This window comes from Setaria italica, chromosome VIII, assembly GCF_000263155.2.
Source record: "Setaria italica strain Yugu1 chromosome VIII, Setaria_italica_v2.0, whole genome shotgun sequence".
NCBI lineage: Eukaryota > Viridiplantae > Streptophyta > Magnoliopsida > Poales > Poaceae > Setaria > Setaria italica.
In genome coordinates this window covers 14,058,186-14,079,141 of record NC_028457.1, presented here as the reverse complement: position 1 = coordinate 14,079,141, position 20,956 = coordinate 14,058,186, and the positions used below count along the sequence as shown (strand labels likewise).

The 20,956-nt window shown below is 44.0% G+C and overlaps 1 protein-coding gene across 1 annotated transcript; it reads right to left on the bottom strand.

Annotated features, from left to right (window-relative positions):
• Nucleotides 1-857: 857 nt before the first annotated feature.
• LOC101772928 (exocyst complex component SEC3A) lies at nucleotides 858-18,158 on the bottom strand. The gene is made up of 26 exons (XM_022829494.1): nucleotides 17,975-18,158; nucleotides 17,809-17,879; nucleotides 17,621-17,701; nucleotides 17,331-17,398; nucleotides 17,149-17,251; nucleotides 14,441-14,586; nucleotides 14,011-14,128; nucleotides 7,198-7,302; nucleotides 6,151-6,252; nucleotides 5,852-5,989; nucleotides 5,184-5,312; nucleotides 5,020-5,100; nucleotides 4,832-4,906; nucleotides 4,486-4,653; nucleotides 4,266-4,401; nucleotides 4,099-4,163; nucleotides 3,803-3,973; nucleotides 3,633-3,712; nucleotides 3,458-3,536; nucleotides 3,192-3,289; nucleotides 2,924-3,032; nucleotides 2,749-2,817; nucleotides 2,179-2,244; nucleotides 1,995-2,084; nucleotides 1,652-1,778; nucleotides 858-1,542 (listed from the first exon to the last, which is right to left on the bottom strand). Exons 1-25 carry the CDS (start codon nucleotides 18,156-18,158, stop codon nucleotides 1,668-1,670), a joined length of 2,643 nt encoding a protein of 880 aa, XP_022685229.1. The 3' UTR covers nucleotides 858-1,542; nucleotides 1,652-1,667.
• Between the last annotated feature and the right edge of the window lie 2,798 nt (nucleotides 18,159-20,956).

Genomic DNA, 20,956 nt, shown 5'->3' with positions numbered 1-20,956 from the left:
AGGAGAGATAGGGTCGGACGCGAGGTTGTGGTTAACTTCGGTTGATAATTTTTTCGGGTCCGGATGCACTCCCTGCAGCGATGGGTTTGTGGTTGAAACCAGCGGTGATATAAACTTTCACCGTCGGTTTTAGTATTCTCTACACCTGCTAACTCGATAACTGTTGGTGAAAGTGTATCACCACCAGTTGTATTAAAACCGGCGGTGATAGGTCGGCTGGGAAGGCCTTTTCTATAGTAGTGTTAGCTCTAGAGGAGGGGATTACCACCTCTCCCTTACCTGTATCACGAGGGATTTCTTGGAGGCTCCCCTCATTTGGTTTCCTCACCTTAGCTTTTCCTCTCCACCTCTCTCCCCATCTCTTTTAACCCCAAAATCAAGGAAGGATGAATAATATGTTACACGTTTTCAGTTCCAATTCAGTGTTATCAAGATAATGCTAAGCTGGGTGCCTGAAGAACATTGTCTCCGAAATCTAGCACAAGGGGTTACGGTGGAAATGTAATTTATCTAGGCATCATGCAGGATCTGACAGAGCAATGATGATGGCAGAACTCACATATACCACATAAAACATATAGAACCAGTGAAGTACACAGGACCATGTACATGTAAGCACATACAAATGCTACACAGTCACCGCGAGATATGTACACACAATATGCTTAGGAGGCTGAGAGCCTGAAACGAATATAAGTTGATTTTTCCATTTGGCTACGCTATAATATTGTTGGACCAACATCTATCACTGTTTTATGTGAAAAAATATGTCCTGTGCAGCCAAAAAATATTAAAGTTGCGGAGGAGCTCATCATACTGTAGCAATTATCTTGTACCAAGCGGCAAGTATGCCCGCTACATCACTTTTTTGTAACAACAGGCAGCACCGGATTGCAACATCTGTTACATCCCGCATTGGACTGCCAAATCCAGTCATGCCGGTGGTTTATTACATTCGTATGTAATAGCAATTGATTCAAAATGTCTAATAAAAAATGAAAATTGGGCTAAATATCAACAGCTAACGAAGTCCTAGATGTGCTGTATGAGTGTTAAGACCACCATTCTTCACAGGTAAAGATATTTCTGTCATCAGAGTTTAACTTCTTCAGTACAACCCGACTGTCAATGCGCCATGTTTGTTTTCTTCCCTAGAAGCCAAATGTACTATCTAACCTCTGCAACCAAATACCCCGGCAAGGGAATCTCCATTTCCTTACCAAGTGATAATTCTCCTCCAAATCATCTGTATACAAGACCATTTTGGTTTCACATGCCTTATATTTTGTTCATCTCTGTCAACAATAATAGTGTCTCAAAGTTCCACTCCAATCATCATGTCTAATCTTGACTTGTACATATTATTGGCAGTACAAAGCACAAAGAAACAAAGTGTTGAGATTTAATGTCAATGTCAACCATAGTTCATTTACAGTTACTACAGCCATGAATTGGATATCTGGTTCAGCAATCACATACTGGATAGGTAGTTCAGTCAGATCACAAACCTGAGATGATGAGAATCAGGTCTACTTGTGTGACCTGGCACCACAAAAGCAAACCATAAGAATCATTGCCATATTCATCAATTAATAATGCAATAAAACTTGTAGCAGGATGAAGCAGCAGAAATCAAAGCACAGAAAGTCACCTTGTGACAGAGACTGCTACAGCGAAGCTAGAATATCTCTCATTTCATTCACAGATGTCACTTTTTCATCAGGATATATTTTCGAAATCAACTTGAGGAAGGTTGCATATTTGTCAAGAAACTCTTTCTGCAACAACCGACACATCAAGCAAGAAAACATTAGCAGGGTGTTTCCCTAACTGTAAAGAAACTAATATGGTGTTTTCTCATAGAAGACGAATTAGGGAAATATCAAATACTACAACAGGTACAACGCTGCTGCATCTCACTAGCTTTGACAGAGATTAAAAATAGCTCCTTGTTGATTTTACACTTGGAGATTTACAGTTGTGAAAAAATATACCTTGCATTTTTCCCATAGTGAAGGCAGCAATTCCTCAGCAGTCATATTCTTCTGAAGTTTTCTATACATTGCATTTATTGTCTTGTCAAGCTGTCAACCAGATAAAATTAGAGTAAGGGACAATGCTTTATGACTACTTCATGGAAGTTCATAAATGTAAAAGATGAATTTACTATCAGCTTACTCCAGCTAAGCTAGACTTCAACATCTTGCGAAAATCAACTTTTGACATTCCAACTTGGAAAGGTATCTGCTTGCAGTTAGAAATATCCAACAATGAACACTTCATTCTTCAACAAACAGAACATACTGGGGACTAAAGCTATAGGGTTGGGCTTCAAATAACTTCGTGAGCAAAATGCATCAGATAGGAAGCAGGATTTAATCATGGACAGTATAAGAGAGATTACATAGCATCACATAGCATAATCCTAGAACAATGGGGAGTTCATTGGTAAAAGCATCAAGAATATTTCAATATGGATATTTCTATGGAAGCACGTCTTAATTGATTAACATGTCACTTGGTTGTGCTACCTAATTGATTTTGCTCCTCAAGGCATAGAAGGCACACGATCAGGACATGGAACATAATCTGAAAAGCACTATAGAATATTGTTTTAATATCATAGAAGTCCAAGCTAGTATAATGGCAGTGAATTTGAAAGCGGAAATAATGCAGCTCTGAGATTAGGTCACTACATTACATAAACTTTCAGGTAGGTAGAAAACAGAACCAAATCTCATGACTCACCTCTTCAGGGCTCATGTTGTACATTAGTTCCTCAATTTTCCGAGCGAACTGGAATAGTTTTTCAAAGTGCTGCAAAAAGCAAACATGCATAAGTTCCATAACATGCAGTAAACTAAATGTTAGTTTATACTTTGGCAAGGGGGGATGGAACCAAAAGGAGTTACAGTTAACTTACAATATATATGACCAAATTGATATGGCGTGAACAAGCTTGTTCGTAGGCTTCACTAGCTTGATGATAATATTTAGCAAGCGTTGGCACAACATTTGCCAAGTCATACAAACTGCACATCCAATTAATTATATCAAATTAATTAGTTCTACAAAACATTAGGTATGTATGTAGAGGATAAGCATCATTATAGGCTGCAAATGCCATAAACAACATTAGAGAGTAATACAAATGTACATGGTAATAGAGCACCGTGAGAGAAAAAATAAACCTGTGCTGAAAAGCTGCATAGTTCTCCAAAAGTACAATATCAACATATTTAGGTTCCACTTGAGCAATTTTCTCCAGTATCACAAACATAATACTCACCTGTTTCATTCACAAATCTGAGGTTGACAAGGAACATGGTTGGTAATACCAATGTAAATTGCAGTGATATAAAATGGTCAACGTTGGTGTCAAATGCATCAGAGGTTGAACCTTAAATTTTCAAATTACTTTTAACATTGAATAGTCAAGGTTACTGTAAGTCCTTACAATTTTAGTATATGCCTGGTCAACTAGATCCCTGGATCCATTGATATACTGCTCCATACGTGCCGCAAGTTGTGAGAACCTATATAAAAGAAAAGAATATGGCATATACCACGTAAAGAACCATGGCGTTTATGTTTAGATTTTAGAAATATATTTTGACAACATAACAACAGACCTGGGAATATAGGGCACAACTCCAATTTGCCGCACATTGCGCTCATACTTCTCAATCTGGTAGCAGGCATCATCTACAAACTGCACTGACAAAAAAAATATGAAAGTGTAAGGAGCAAATGGAAGAACTCTCCAATGTAGAAAATGGCTAGGCTATTAGTAGAGTCAAACCCTGCTAAACAAAATTGTTATTCTTGTCTCCAAGTCATCAAGCAACACATGTACATATCCAGACACCTCTGCTTTCTGACCAGAAAGATACCGATCAGTTATTCCATGCATCGATATACAACTCAGTGGATCTAGCTTGAATGCCCAGTCAACGAGTGCATAAAAGTCTTCCTGAAATTGAACCATAAAACAAATGAAGCCTCAACAATGCAGTATAAATTTATTAATTTAGCTATCTTCTTATCGGTATTTATAGTCTAGATTATAAATTTGCAAGGAAACATAACAAGGTCAACCTGAATACCGTCAAGCAACTCCTGAAGGCATTCGTTGAGCACTCCCAACTCAGCTGGATTGTTACCTGGAAAAATATGAACCAACCTTTACACCTTTCTGAAACAAAAAGAAAAATAGATCCACATCATGAAACATTGTTAACTTGGCAGGTGGTGATTTATCTTACTTGCTTTGCCAATGCTTGAAGAAGCCTCTAATGTGACCGAAGGAGTACTAGTTGCTTCAGAATTAGGATTACTTGAGGAATCTGATTGAGAAAGTGTAGTGACTTCAAAGCACATTAAATGTGCAAGGAATGAGCTCTAATCATAGATGTTGATGAACAGAGTTAGGATACTAGTATTATTAATGTTTCACAGAAATAACACAAAGAAATACAGAACAACCTCATCAATAATAAGTGGAATGAAAACAGTAATCATCTTTGTGTATGCATCTGCAGGACTATCGGTAATACTTGCTGGCTGGTTTGCACCGGCAGGACCCTCAAACAATGGTGTGCTGCTCTTTGATGCTTTTGAACTATTACGGAGTTCATTAGAAAATTCACGGGACTACAAAACAAATGTGAGGCTGCTATGTCAGTCCTTTGTTATTGTTGTGATTTGTAAATATTGGCTCCTAGAAAGTCTAAAACAATTTTATAATGTATTAAGCACATATCAATGATTTTAATTAACTTTCTGGATTGAAGAGAAATTAAAGAAACAGCAGAGTACTTGCAGAACACACCTCACGTCGAATTAGCAGGTTCAATGAATGGCAGTAAGCTTTCCGTAAAGGTATCATACAACTCTTGTCCAAACTCTTGACAATATAGTATAAAGGAAGAATTAGAATTTACTAATTTTACTACATAAAACCATTCAGTCCTCGTTTTCAGAAGGCAAAATTTTCACACCAAGATATCATGCAAAAACCTTGATGTGTTGTAGAAGCCGTGCATATGTCCTGCATTTGTATCTCATATCAGCATGGTCAGGCCTCTGCAGATGACCTCGCTGCAAGTGTTTAGGAGTACGATCACACAGATTCTGGTTTTATCCCAAACTTCTATATTTGCAGATACTGAAGTGAGATTTACCTGAGAGAAGTTTCCTTTGTCATTTAGCATAGAATCAATCAAACTAGGAAAGTAATTTCTTAAAAATTCTGATGCCCTCCGAACAAATGTGCACTTAAGAAGTACAAATTCCGCACGTTTTTCCCTGACCTGTATGATTTATTGCAAATAAGATGAAATTTGTTAAGCCACACCTTTATTTCAATACTGCTGAAAATTTACATAAAAAGTGCCCATTATGCATAGCTCTATAGCCATGGAAGGGATGGCATATTTTGTTTGAATAGAAAGTACCATCATGAGTGGAATCAATTTTGAGGATAAATACAAAGGAAGGAAGGCAAGAGAGATTTTCCTTCTCAGTTCTGATTGAATCAAACTTCAACATTATTTTAGTAAAACAACTTTAGTTGGCATTCTTTCTGTAAGATAGATTTAATTACACACAAATCATTCTGACTTTCCATATGAAAGAAATTTAGTTGTGTGGAAAGTTTTTTCTCTGCTCAATCTACTTATCTTTCATGTTCCTAGAAGTCCTTCAAATGCTGCAGGAGCAGCATACTAATACTTATATCTGATAAAGAATAAGTTAAATCTCAATTGCGTTGCATATTAAAGGAAAAGCTCAAGCATGTAAAACTTCAATACGAAACGAAATGCTGATGGTATTAAGATAGAGGACATACAGCACGCAATTTAACATAGATTGGATCTAGATTGGATGCTTCTAGGTTCTTTATAGCACTGGTTAACCAGTCACAGGCTTCAATGTTCTTGACCATATTTCCCTCATCAAATGATCCACCAGTTAATGATGCCTCATACTGCAATGCAATCAATTGCATCAGGAATTTCAGTATTATATTAACATGAATATTAATATAGGGGAAAGAAGTTTGTCAAAAATATTTTTTTTAAGTTCGTTGAAAATTAAGTTTGTCAAGAAAAATATAGGGGAGAGGAGTAATAGGTATAGAATGCACACTTCAGGTGGAATCTGCAGGAGCTCAAGCAATTTGTCAAGCTCATCAATCAAAGCCACATTACTGTCAGATTGCAACTCCAGCCTGTTATTACGCCATTCTATCTGCAAAACAATAAGGTATATGTGTTTACAATACTTACTTTTAAACGTCAGGTTGACAATTTTTATAAATAATGTTTCATTTTCATAAGATAAGTGATGTAATCATGACCGTGCATGAACTCAGAATGTTCGGCACCATTGAACTTAGTGATATCTATTCAGCGAGATAGTTTAAGGCATTTTGAATTCAGATTCTGACAGATGGTGCATATCTATGTAATTTATAACATGGAATGAATGAACTAAACAATAAATAAGACTTAAAATACACACAATGACCGAACCAATATACCCCAGACCCTGAATTGCTTATGTGAAACCCCCACTTTGGACAGTTCTACGCACCACCTGTAGTAACTCTCTTGCACAGTTGTCCTTTCTTCCTCAAAAGAATAATTTCAGAGTGTTACACATTTTGATACTCAATTATTAGATGTAATATGCTACTACCAGTAACTTTGATCTCCCAATATGAAACCCAAACCCACCACTACTGCAGACTACAGAGGCTGCATTAAATTTTGACTTGTGTGCCACATTATCATATTGCATAATCACCTTCTACAACCCCAATGTGTACTATTAATTGGAATTCTATGTTTCTAGTCACCTGTAATAAAATTGAAGGGAAAATCCATCACAGGTCTAAAAACTAAAGAATGCCACTTACAAATGAACAATACTTAAAACATCTAAGAATACTGTCCTAATGTCTTCAGTTGGGGTAACAAATTTGTACAACCGACATGTACTGTTGTATAAGCTAGCCTGTAACAGACAATTCAAATATTGTTTGGTTCAACTCTTATTGGCTTCTTTCCTTCAGACAACCCTAGAGTTTAATTTTTGGACAGACGAGGCATTAAAAAGTGAAAATATTTTCATCACAACAACTAGGAAATATGATTTGGACATATACATTAGTAAAAGTGAAAGTAAGCGTACAGATTGTATATCCTCCCTCATATGCCTGAGCTTTATATTGAAAATCCCTAGCCATTCATCCATATCTTCAACACATATACTGGCTATTTCTAAACCTTGCAATACCTGCAGAGAAAAAATACACCTGTGATGTATTGGAATTCTACTCAAGAATAAAATAATTGTATAACCAGTAAAACATTTTAAGAACAAGATGAAAATTTAAAGCAAACATATTGAGAAGAGCCTACCAAAGGTTAAAAGTTTGTCATATGATTGGTAATCAGTTCAACTTATATATTTCACCATAGAAGACAAATGATGTTCCTGTACAGTGTTGTGGCCCAAATTTGAGAAAGGAGAAGAATGTAGGAAATATAAGCACAAAGTAAATGGACCTGGAAACAAATACTTCAGCTCAGGCACCACTTGGATGTTAGCAATGCCCAAATCGAGGCCTGGGGTAGATGAGGACCTCTCCTAATATTCCTTCTATGATTCCAAATTGTGTTTTACCCTAATGGATGCAATCTACTATCTTTACGTGACTAAAAAGTAGTATAACTCTATCTATTCTTACTGATATATCTTAGAGAAAAAGTTCCAATATAATTAATGTAAAGATAAACCTGCAGCTGAACCTAACCAAACAGATATCCTAACCAACTACTGGAAGAATGGATGAAGTCTTTTTGTTTCTGCGATCCTTTTGGGGAGCTTAAGAGGAAGGGGAGGGAGGATAGCATCTGGTTTGTTCAAAAAAGTTATTTCTCTTTGAATATTTATCCACCAATATGTGCAAACCCTGAAATGGGTAAGGGCATCCAGATTCACTTGCAGTTTATAACATCTAACAAGTTATAAACTTCAATGTTAGAAAGAGTCCTACTCCTATAAGGATTAGGTGCTGCGCCTGGAATAGTCCTGCGCCTAGCTATATTAGTGCCGGCCGGACTCTGTCTATATTGATTAGGATAGAGATATGGGGAGGAGTCCTGATCTCTTAGGTTTCCTTTCGCCTAGGATCCTCCTTCCCTATATATGTAACTGTATTGTCTCTCAGATAATCAATCTACTATTTCCACGCATCTCCTTTGCTTTCATGGAATCACGAGTTTAGGGTTCTTCTCCTCAACTCCGCTTCCGCACCAGCGCACTGTTCCCGGCGCAGCTCCAGCGCGCTTCTCCCCGGCGCTGCTCCAGCGCGAGTAGCGCCTCTCCCCGGCGCTGCTTTATGGTCGGCGCCAATTCTGGCGCTGCCCCTGTTGACCCTGGCACGGTCCAGGACCCCAACCTCGTCGCCGACGCCGCCGCGGATCTCCAGCACGCTGAAATCATTCGCACTGCTGACGAGGAACGCGAGCGCGCCGCTCAGGCCCAGCACGCGGCAGCCCTCGCCCTCACGGCTGACGCTGACTGCGAGGCTGCCCTCGCACAGCAGGAACGCGACGCGGCTGATGCTCGTCTGCGCGATGCCCAGGAGCGCGCTGCCCGCGAGCGTGCCACCGCTGCGGTCCCGGCGCCCGAGGATGACGCTGCCTCCCCTGTGACGTCGCGGACGGCGCCACTGTCCCCCTCCTCGACGTTGCCCTTCTCCAACATGAAGCCGCGACCCTACTGAATCTGCACGCTCAGGCTGTTGCTGTGCAGAACATCCGGGCTCTCGTGCCGCTCCTCCTCGACGTCAACTCCACCTTCTACGCCCAGTGGCGTGAGTCCTTCATGCTCACCCTCACCAAGTTCTCCCTAGAGCGCCACGTCCTCTCCGACGATGTCGCCCCCGCCTCACCAGATTGGGTGTGCAAGAACGCCATCGTTCGTACTTGGATTCTCGGCACCATCAGCGACGACCTCGCCAACACAGTGTCCCAGCACGGCGTCCCTGCCCGCATCCTCTGGCTCGCCATCGAGTCACAGTTCCTCAGCAACCGCACCACCCGCGCTCTCTACGCCGACTAGGAGTTCCGAGCCTTCTCTCAAGGGGATCTTCTTGTTGCTGAGTACTGTCGCCGCTACAAGAAGCTTGCTGAGGACCTTCACGATCTTGGCGAGCCCGTCTCCGATCGGACCCTCGTCATCGTCCGGGGCCTCAACGAGCGCTTCCTCGCGCTCGGCCTCCACATCCGCCGCACGAACCCACTTCCCAGCTTCCTGCAAGTCCGTGATGATCTGGCTCTCGAGGAACTCACCATGGCCAAGGCTGCCCCTGCCACCGCTCTCGCCGCGGTGCCCGGCTCCAGCGGCTCTGGTGGCCCCAAACCGCCCACTTCGCAGTAGCCTCCCCAGCGCCCTCAACAGCAGCAGCCCGGGGGTGGCGCCGGCGGCTCGGGGGTGGCACAGGTGCCTTGGGGGGCGGCTCCACCTCTGGACAGCAATAGCAATGTTGGAAACGGGGGAAACGCGGTGGCCAGAAGTCTGGCAACAACAGCAGCAACTCCGACAACTCCTCCAGCGCTGGCGCTCCAGGCCAGCCTCCCTCTGGCTACAGCTATGTCAACCCTTGGACGAGCGCCATCTACATGTGGCCTGAACAGCGCCCGCCCTCCGCCCCGCGCCCGCCAGCTGGGACTGCCCAGCAGCAGCCCCAGGCCTTCTTCGCCGGCCCTCCTGGTCAATGGGCGGGCCAGTGGGGGGTCCTTCCTGCTGCCTATGGACCGGCCCCCAGTTATGTCAGCGCCCCTCCCCCAACGGCTGGGTGGGACCAGCAAACCTTGGCCGCCAACTTCCAGACCATGTTGCTGCAGCAACCTCAACAGCACGAGTGGTTCCTTGACACTGGTGCTTCTAGTCACATGACATCGGACACTGGTATAATCTCCCCCACTCCTTCCTCACATCATCTTCCATCTAACATTGTTGTCGGCAATGGGCATCTCATCCCCGTTACCTCCTCTGGCACTGCTCATTTATCTCATAACTTCCGCCTTAATAATGTCTTGGTTTCTCCATCCCTTATTAAGGATTTGATATCCGTTCGCTAGTTCACCACTGACAACAATTGCTTTGTAGAATTTGACCCTTTTGGCTGCTCTGTGAAGGATCTGCACACTCTACCCATTGCGGCTGCCTGCTTTTGCTCTCCATGTGTCCACATCGTCTCTTTGGCACTAGCGGCTTGGGCATCGGGCCGTGAGGCTCTCTCCAAACTAGCGCATTCGTCGGCTATCTCTTGCAATAAAAGTGATCACAGTACTTTGTGTCACACTTGTCAGCTAGGTTGTCATGTCCGCCTTCCTTTTCATGTGTCATCCTCTCGTGCTACTCATCCTTTTCAATTAATTCATTGTGATCTTTGGACTTTTTCAATTAATTCATTGTGATCTTTGGACTTCACCTGTCATCAGTGTCTCGGGTCATAAGTATTATCTGGCTATTCTGGATGATTTTTCTCATTACTTGAGGACGTTTCCCCTTCAGCTCAAGTCTGACACTACTCTACGCTCACTAACTTCTTTGCCTACGTCCGCACACAGTTTGGCGTCACCGTCCAGGGCATTCAGTGCGACAATGGCCGCGAATTCCATAATCTCCGCACCCGCACATCCCTACAGTCACACGGTATCTACTTGCGCATGTCCTGCCCCTACACCTCTGCTCAGAACGGTAAAGTTGAATGCATCCTTCGCTCCATCAACAACGTCAACCGCACCTTGCTGATTCAGGCGAGCATCCCTCCCATCTATTGGGCCGCGGCGTTAGGTACTGCCACATACCTCTTTAACATCCTACCAACCAAAACCCTCTCCTTCTCAACGCCACACTACACCCTACTGGGATCTCCACCCTCGTACAAGCATCTTCGTGTTTTCGGTTGTAAGTGCTATCCTAACCTCACCACCACCACTCCACACAAACTTTCCCCTTGTTCTGCCCTATGTGTCTTCCTCGGCTACTCCCCTCATCACAATGGCTACCTTTGCCTTGACCATCATTCCAACCGCATCATCATATCGCGCCACGTGGTCTTTGACGAGTCCACCTTTCCATTTTCGGAGGCGTCTTCTCCCCCCACGCGTGCAGCCTTTGATTTTCTGGATGAATTGACTAATTCGGTTCCAGTTCCCTTCGAGCTGTTGCCCCCTTTGTTTTCTGCAGGTTCAGGACCACTCCCCGGTGCCTCCCAGGGCGCTTCCTAGGCCAGCGCCCAGCTCCCTACCTGGCCCCGCCATGTCGGCTCCCTCGCCAGGTGGCCCGCTGCGCCTGTCACTCTCGCCGGCCGACGCCGTTGCCTCGTCGTCTCACTGCATGACGCCCGCAGGAGCGCCCCCAAGCCTCCCTGCAGCCCCGTCGCCCCTTCCTGGCTCTTCCCCAACACCAGCTAGAGAGGGGTGCCCGTCCCCGAGGCCACCTGCGCCCCTGGTCCTCCCTGCAGCCCCGTCGCCCCCTCCTGTCTACTCGTCGACACCAGCCAGGGATGTCTCTACGGCGCCTCCACAGCTCGTGCCGGCCCCTGAGCGGTTCCGCGGACTGGTTTACTCGCGCCGTGACCAAATCTCATCGTCGCCGCCCGTCCCTGCACCACCCCCGTCGTCTGCTGTTCCTGCTGGCGCCGTGCCCATCACCCCTGTGATAAATCAACACGGCATGATTACCAGGGGCAAGCACAGCATCAGGGTCCCTGCTCTCTTCGAGGCCTCAGCTCTGTCTCCAGTACCACGAAGTTATCGTGCTGCTCTCGCTGATCCGAACTGGCGCGCCGCCATGGAACTTGAATATTCTGCCCTCCTCGCCAATAACACTTGGGATCTCGTTCCTCAACCGCCGAGCTCTAATGTTGTGATAGGCAAGTGGGTATTCAAGCACAAATTCAAGGCTGATGGTTCCCTTGAGCGATATAAAGCACAGTGGGTGCTCCGCGGCTTCACTCAATGGCCAGGCATTGATTTTTCAGAAACCTTCAGTCCAGTAGTCAAGCCTGCAACAGTCCGTATTGTTCTCTCATTGGCTCTTTCGCATGGTTGGCCGATTCATCAACTCGATGTCAACAATACCAACCTGCATCAACTCGATGTCAACAATGCCAACCTGCATGGGAACCTGACCAAAATAGTATTTTGTATTCAGCCGTCTGGGTTTGAGGACTCTGCCCGTCCAGGTCATGTATGCCGCTTGAACAGATCACTCTACGGCCTCAAGCAAGCACCTAGGGCTTGGTGTAGCAGATTCACCTCCCATCTCCTAAAGCTTGGGTTTGTTGAGGCCAAGTCGGACACCTCCCTGTTCATATACCGCCACGGGGAAGATCTGATCTATTTGCTGCTCTACGTTGATGATATAGTTCTGACCGCCTCTTTAGCATCTCTCCTGAAGCACACCATCGGTGCTCTATAGCAAGAATTCTCAATGAAGGATCTCGGTCAGTTGCATCACTTCCTTGGCATGCATGTTCAGCAGACCCCTTTGGGTCTCTTTCTCTCCCAACGACAGTACATGATCGATATCCTTGAGCGAGCTGGCATGAGTGATTGCAAGCCTTGCACCACTCCGGTCGACGTCAATCCAAAATTGGCTGCAGATGGTGCCCCACTGAAGGACATTATAGATTTTCGGAGCCTGGCAGGAGCACTTCAGTATCTGACTTTCACTCGTCCGGACATTGCATACGCTGTTTAGCAGGTTTGTCTACATATGCACGACCCGCAGGAACCACATCTGGCTACACTCAAGCGCATCCTACGCTATGTTCGCGGCACTCTTCATTTGGGATTGCTTGTACGCCCCTCCTCTCAGTCCGAGCTGGTTGTCTACTCCGATGCAAATTGGGCAGGTTGTCCAGACACTCGCAAATCAACTTCTGGTTATGCCATGTTCCTCGGGGACAATCTTGTGTCTTGGTCGTCCAAACGTTAGAATACGGTCTCTCGTTCCAGTGCTGAGGCTGAATATCGGGCGGTCGCCAATGTCGTTGCTGAAGCTACATGGCTCCATCAGCTGCTGTCAGAGATGCATGTTCCGTTGTGCAAGGCGACTCTGGTTTATTGTGACAACATCAGCACGGTATACATGTCTTCCAACCCTATCTAGCATCAGCGTACGAAGCATGTGGAGATCGATCTTCACTTTGTTCGAGAGCGTGTTGCCCTTGGTGATGTCCGCGTTCTTCACGTGCCGACGACGTCTCAGTTCGCCGACATCTTCACCAAAGGACTGCCATCTTCAGTCTTCACTGAATTTCGGTCCAGTCTCAACGTTCGCTCCACGGACACTTCAACTGCGGGGGTTGTTAGAAAGAGTCCTACTCCTATAAGGATTAGGTGCTGCGCCTGGAATAGTCCTGCGCCTAGCTATATTAGTGCCGGCCGGACTCTGTCTATATTGATTAGGATAGAGATATGGGGAGGAGCCCTGATCTCTTAGGTTTCCTTTCGCCTAGGATCCTCCTCCCCTATATATGTAACTGTATTGTCTCTCAGATAATCAATCTACTATTTCCGCGCATCTCCTCTGCTTTCATTCAAATGTAAAGTCACACGGCATATGCATCATGGCCATTACCATGTCAATTTACCATACATCTAGTTCACTAATTCTCGAGCCATCCAGGACCACAAACTATCCTAACAGCTTAGTCTGAAAATTGATAATTACACATTTTTTAATGTAACATAAGTAGTCATATTTTTTTTCCAATGAAGAGGTATCTTGTAGAAATATAGAAGTAAAAAATTTGGCTTAAGAGTTACATCTAAATGTCTCCAAATTTATAAATTTTATATGCAGGCAGTAATGAAGAATCCAAAATTTATATGGTATCTTAATTAAATGCAGGAACAGATATTACATAATCTCTAACAGGTAACCGAAAGGCATTTACAAAATTCAGTAGATGCATACCTCTTCTACCACTGATTCTGTTTCCATGAGGGCATAAACGTTTGCAGATTCTAGAGCTACAAGTTCCCTCTTCATTCTTTCTGAAAAAGCCTCTGCTTCACCAATGGCCATGACATAACTACAAAAGAAAAAACAAAGTTCACTGCATCAGTTATATTGTAAAGCAAACGTATACCCTAGGTAAATAAAGAATCCATCTATACTCATGCCAAAATGAAATGATTACAAGAACATAATAGCAATTACAAGATTCCCTGAAATTTCATGGAACAATGAGCTGATATGAGACAGAGCAAATTAATGTATTAGGTCCAGCATATCCTATCAATTGGTACAAGATGGATAATCTAAATGATCAGAATCTGCAAGCACAGAAGGTGGGGTGCCAAGTACACGTCTGATGTAGGTTAGTTCATATTCGATAGCTTACTTGCCAAGAAGAGCTTCAATGTCCTCCTCTTCTGCCTGAGAAACGAGGTCCTTCTCAACAGTAACATGCGATTCAGCCTCTAACACTACTGATTCAACTGGCCCATCTTTGCTGATCACTTGTGTAACTTTTGTTGTAGTGTTCTCCTGAAGTACAAGGAAAGATAAACATATTCAAACAAGTAGAACACAGGCACAGCAGCCTTTGCAGTCATTACCGTTGTTAACATCAAATGGAATCAGTGACACAGGATAATTCAGCATGTATATATGTACTACTGCTGCAGAAAATATGATAAAGATAATTACATAAATAAGGACTAATTGCAAATCTGTTGATACCTTTTTGCATACAGGGGACTAACCTATGTCTAAACAAGGCCAACAGGCTTTGGGCTGGGTTAATAAAACAATTCTTTCAATGAAGTATTTCATTGAACACCTTCCAGGCAGCAACCTACGCCGATGGCTAGTGAGATACCAGACAGCAGGGCTGATTCATCTCCAATCCAGTAGCTCCTGGGCTAGATTGAAGGGGCGAAACAAGGACTACAGGCGCCATGGGATTGCAGTACTAAACGGTGCGCGGGGCTGCTACCTGTCAACGGCTTGGTGAGCGATGCTGGTGTTAGTGAGGGTGCTGGCAGCAGGCATAGTGTGCGGCAGTCACCTAGGGATGTGGCGGCTCCACGACCCATGCTGCTGCCACTGTGTTTGCGCCCCACGCGGCGTCGCGCGACCGCGCCGCCACGAGGCACTAGTGAACAGGCGAAGGGAGACATGGTGTCAAAAGTTCTAGGCAGACAATCTATTTCTGGAATTTATATAATTCTTTTGATCTATTATTAATTGTATAATTTATTTTTCTCATGGGAATTAATCTATTTTTAATGAAAGTACTATGTTTTTGTTTGCTATGTTTTTTTCAAAAGGTGCTCACAAATCGTATACATACGTGACCCTACCCCTACGAGCACCTCCGAAAAACTGGATCAACAGATCTTGATTAGTTATTGTATAATTTATTTTTATGAGAATTAATCTATTTTCTATGTGTTGAAGTATAAGTGAATTGTTCATCTTTCCCCATCAAACTTAAACTTTTGGGTTGAACTGATTGGTGTATGAAACTCAAAACTATGCTCTATATTACTATTCGCTATATTTTTTCTTGAGACTTAGTTCTAGCAAAGATGTGCAGATACACATACGCACACTCGCACCTAAAAAAGACACGCACGCAACCCTACCCCTACAAGCACCTCCAAAAACTGGGATGGCAAATCTTAAGATTCACGACGTCACCGTTGGTTTCAACAAGGCACTTCCCCTTAAACATATTGCCATTAAATTCACAAATAATTCCAAGAAAATGCACACACCTTTGATGGTCAAGGCCCCATCCCGGTGGGTACGTTCCACCGTATAAGGAACCTAAATCGCTAAACTATGCTCAGTTCAGTACGATTCGATCGGTATGTCTTGGTCATTGAGCAGTTGCAATTTGTCATTTTAATTTAATAAAGAAATTTGTTGTTGGGACTTGAAATCTTGCGTGGAATCACAACACAAGCTAATAATTTATAGTTTAGAGATAGGGAATTTTTCATTAATAAGGTCTCTAAGCTTACAACACATTATCACCACATTCTATAATATAGTCATCAACGGATTTTCTTTAAGAATCCTCCAAAATACATCATATACATTTTTTATAAAAAAACATTTTGATATCTATATAGCCATTTCAAACTGTTATTTTGGTAATTTAGCCACTGCAGATGATTTATCAAAAGTCCATTAGATATTTATTTGGTCATTCACTTGGAGATGTTGACTACGTCCTCTAACTTATAGGGCCATATCACTGACCTCTCCAACTGACAGATGGATAACATTGACTATGCAATTTTTACCCATTTGTATTGACTCTTTTTTACGTAGGGTCCTTATCAAGTTCTTCTCAATATGATAGAGGCGATCCCACCTTATAATCATCAAGCATGTGCATTAGTAGTGTCATGGGCAGTCGGAGGCTGGTGATCCGGATTGGTGGTACGGTAGTAGACCTACTAGAATTAGGTTTAGATATGAGATTAAATCTATTGCTTAGGCATTAAGTAAGCCTGCCTATACAAGAAGAGGATTTGTACCGGTTGAAGGCAAGCAACGAGAATGAGTATGTACTTATTTATTTTGGTGATGTGAGATCACGACCACCTGATCTGCCAATTCTTAGTGGCAACATTATATTCCCTCATCCTCATCGTTTCTCACTACATTTTCACATAGTATGTTTTCAAATACGTTTTGTAAAAAATTATCTTGGAAAGTTTCTGCAGGATGATTGCGAACAAAACATGACGCAAATTTTTCAATCACAATTCTTGTTGCAGAATTAATTAATTTATTTTGCAATCACACTTCCCTAACCAACTATATATGGTTGTGAAAAGTATCCCATTTATCAGGTGGCTATCAAAGAAGTACATGATATTTCAGTGAAATCAAGTTGCAGTGATGTCAGAAGAGAATTTTGACGATGCCGTGGAAACCATGTAGGACAATGAAGATAAAGATAGGCCAATTATTTTGTCATTGTAACCAAACATCTTAAGCGCATACTACAAGTATTTTGTCATTGTAACCAAACACCCAAAAAAAGACATGTTTAGGCAACCCCCTATTTATTAATTAACTGACACATACCTTTGCCCAGATGGCCATCTCGACCACATCCATGCCGACAACTTTGGGGATGCTACCCAAGTGCTCTTTGCATATGTTGAGGATGCACATCAGCAGACGGTTCCTGCAACAGATAAATGGCATATTCACAACCTTCAACAGTGGTGACATACAGGATGGGCGCCGAACCGTAATGGCATCACCTGTCCTCTTTGTTGCGCATGGTCCATTGCGGAGGCGCGACGCTCTGGCTTCTCAGGTTGTCAAACCCCTGGGAAAAATTTCAGAAGCCACAGCACCCGATTTTGGTCATGACAAAGAAGGAGAAATTATATATGCAATGAAAAATTTAAAATATCTGCTTCACATACAAACCATTTATGCAACTTATTACAACCAGTTAATATTTGTAACTCCAATTCAAAATTTCCAAAATACTCTGGATCCATTGATCTTCTGGTATTATATTACGGGAGTGTGGAGCGTGGCATACCAAGAGGAAGGTGCAGCCGCTGGGATCGTTTTGCACGACCTCTATCTTGTGGAGATGCTTTATCTTGTACACTTTTGCCGGCTGATGCGCACAATCAGAATGCGATCAATCATCCATCTTTATACAACTTTCCGATCTGAAGAAACAACCAGAAAGAACAAGAACGAATGCGACTGAATTAAGATCACCTCGAGGACGCCGCCATTGGAGTACTTGAGCACCCGCAGGAAGGCCTTGGTCCGCTGCCCTTTCGCCTTGGCTGCGCCATCATCAACGGGTGGAGGAGAAGATGGAGACGGTCAGGAGCGCATGGATGCAAGGATGGAGAAGAAACGAGCTGAGCAGGATACTGACTGGTGACGGCGAGGACGCGGGGCTTGGCCATGTGGCGGGAGGCGAGCTTGCCGGCTTTGCCCCAGACGCCGCGGCCCTTGGCGACGCGCATGGCCATCATCACCTTGTCCCGGTCACCCTTCGCTTGGATGCCGGCCTCGCACCCCCGCTTCAGCTCCATATCGTCCGCGCTCGAGCGCGCCATGGCGCCGCCGCTGCTGACGCCGCCGACCGCCGCTCGGCCTCAACGTGTGAACGGAAGGATATATCCTTAGTTGCGTCGCCGGCGGCGACGCTCCTGACGGCCGACAGGCTTCAACTGGATTCAATCAAACCGGGTTGTTGCCGGCGGATGGGAGTGCAGTGGTGTAAGGATGGAGAGGATGGGATCGGGATCAGGCGGACACATTCCAAATAAAACTCTTGGTTTGCCATTTCCAGCCCTCACCAAGATCTGAAATGGTTTTCCTTTTCCCGGTAACTGACGAACCGTTCGTTTGCTGCATGCGCCGGGCCTTGCCCGATTCCTCCTCTCTTTTCTCTATCTATTCCGGGCACCAGTTGATTTGAGCCACCATTCGAGGTGGGAGAGAATGGAGCGCATGCCACGATGTACTTCAGTTGGCATGCATGATGCAGTTCAGAACTATATTGTTTTCGAACTGATTCTTTTCTACATTTTATTTCAGCCACTTTTTTGTCCTGCAATAAACATCAAGCTAAGTTAAAATCATCAACTGCCATATACATTTAGTGCATATATATTAATCAGGTAATCAAGGTTCCACAGTCTGAGTAATCCCTCCTGATTCCTAAAGAAAGTGTTCACAACCTACTGACAGCTCTTTGAAACAAGCCCGTGTATTTGCTCTCTTACAACACCATGTACTTTTTTAAGCTAACTATGCTTGTGCATATGGGTCATAGGCTAGAGTAGTAGCCTCCTGCGTCACCTGGACCATAGACACTAGGGTTCGTATACCCCGGCCCGCCTGCTCTTCACTCTATGGGGCACCGTCAATTAGATTCACTAAACTCATATAGCCTTTTGTGATGAATACCTCGTGACAACGGATAAAAACGTCATAAGCTCATTCCCTTTTATAATGTTATGTTGGGAGAGTACAAGTTCGTGACAAAATTTAGGTATTCATCGCCAATACGACCAATCTGAAATCGTCAAAAAAAATAATTCCAATGTTGGATTGTGACGAATGTTCTTTCATTGTTCCGTAAGCTATTCTTTAAAGCAAAAGTGTATCCCACTATAAACTGATTTAGTAGTCCTACATTTATTTAGGTGTAACTTAATTTTTTAATGAATTGCATCTCTAGTAAATACTAGCTACCACTACTAGAGAAAGAACTTCTCATCCTCCGCAAAAATCTTGGATAGAATTGGACCCGAGGCTTAAAAATGCTTTAGTACCAGGTTTAAATTTCATAATCCATGGAGACCCCTTTAGTCCCGATTTGTAAACACAAACCTAGACTAAAGACGGGTTTGTGTTACAAACCCGGACTAAAGCTATTAGTCCCGGTTTGTAACACAAATCAGGACTAAAATGGTCTTCATAGGTTACTTCAAAAGGAAAAGCATATCTTACTCCATCACATGTGCTGTGAAGGTGAGATGGATTGCGCGAGGCTTGAGGTCATGGGTTCGAATCCCACGCACCGCGCAAACACATATTTCGCATGAAAAATCACGTACCTTGTGAATTTCTAACATATTTTTGGTGCAACCAACCGAGACTAGTTTGTCTTTAGTCCCGAGCGTCTCTCCAACAGAGACTACAACTCAGTTTTCCACCTGTGTGCATGCCCGTACTTGATACAGTAACAGTAAGTGCAACATCACCATGTAAGCTCCAATAATTTACTCATCACATATTTGCATTGCTTGTAACCTCGACCATTTTTGTTTACTTGGGCACTCGGAAGTTATAATAATTTCTTTGCGTTCGATTCAAACATTTGCAGGACAATACAAAAGTAGACAGAAAGCGAGTAAACTAACAGAAGACAACAATGCTCCACTATTAAATTCAACAAATTGACAACCCGCCTTGTCCTGAAACAGTAGAATAAACCAGATAATTGTTATATGGGCTTAATAAATATTAAAGGCCCATTAGCGTTAGAGGGGTACATCATCTATTAGTCCTATATTGCTAATAGACGAGGGTGTGGGGAATTTTCCTCCTTATAAATAGGGACCATCCCTCTCATGGAAAAAACGCACCATAGACTACTATACGGGAAGGCTCCTAGGTTCGGGTATCCCTAAGGTTGTCCATACGAGTTAGCTTTTACCTCTTCTACATTGCTGCATCGCCACTATAGTCTTCTCCATTCTGTTGCATCAGCGTGTACCGGCAAGCGGGAGAGCAGATCTCTGGAACCAGTCGTCCTTGTGATCCTGCACGGGAGAGGGTGACAATGTGGGAAAACGCGCCTTTAGTCCTAGTTGGATAGGACCATAAATCCCGAAAATCAAACCAGGACTAAGTTTTCGAGACAAAAGGGGGGTCCTTTAGTCCTGAGTCATTCACCCGGGACTAAAGACCACCTTTAGTCCCAGTTGGTATTACCAACCGGGATTAAAAAGGTTAACAAAAATAAAAAAAAGTGGGCTGGCGGCCTCCGCCCGCGCCGCGCCCGCCGGCCACCAGCCCGCCCACGCCCACCGGCCGCCAGCCCGCCCGCGCCTACCGCTCACCCTGCCCTCGCCCACTGCCGCTCCTTACTGCCAGTGAGGGGCGAGCAGAGGGGGAAGAGTAGGGGCAGCAGAAGGGGAAGGGGCAGGAGAGGATGGTAGAGAAGAGAGGAAGGGGAGGGGGCTACAGTGGCACAGAGAGGAGAGTGGAGGAGAGGGAGGAGAGGAGGTGCCGATGGAGGGAGAGAGGAGGCGCTATGCAAGGATAAGTGAGGGAGGAAGGGTAAAGAGAAGATAAGGTGGAGAGAGGAGAGGCATGTGGGACGGGTGACGTTTTGTCCCAG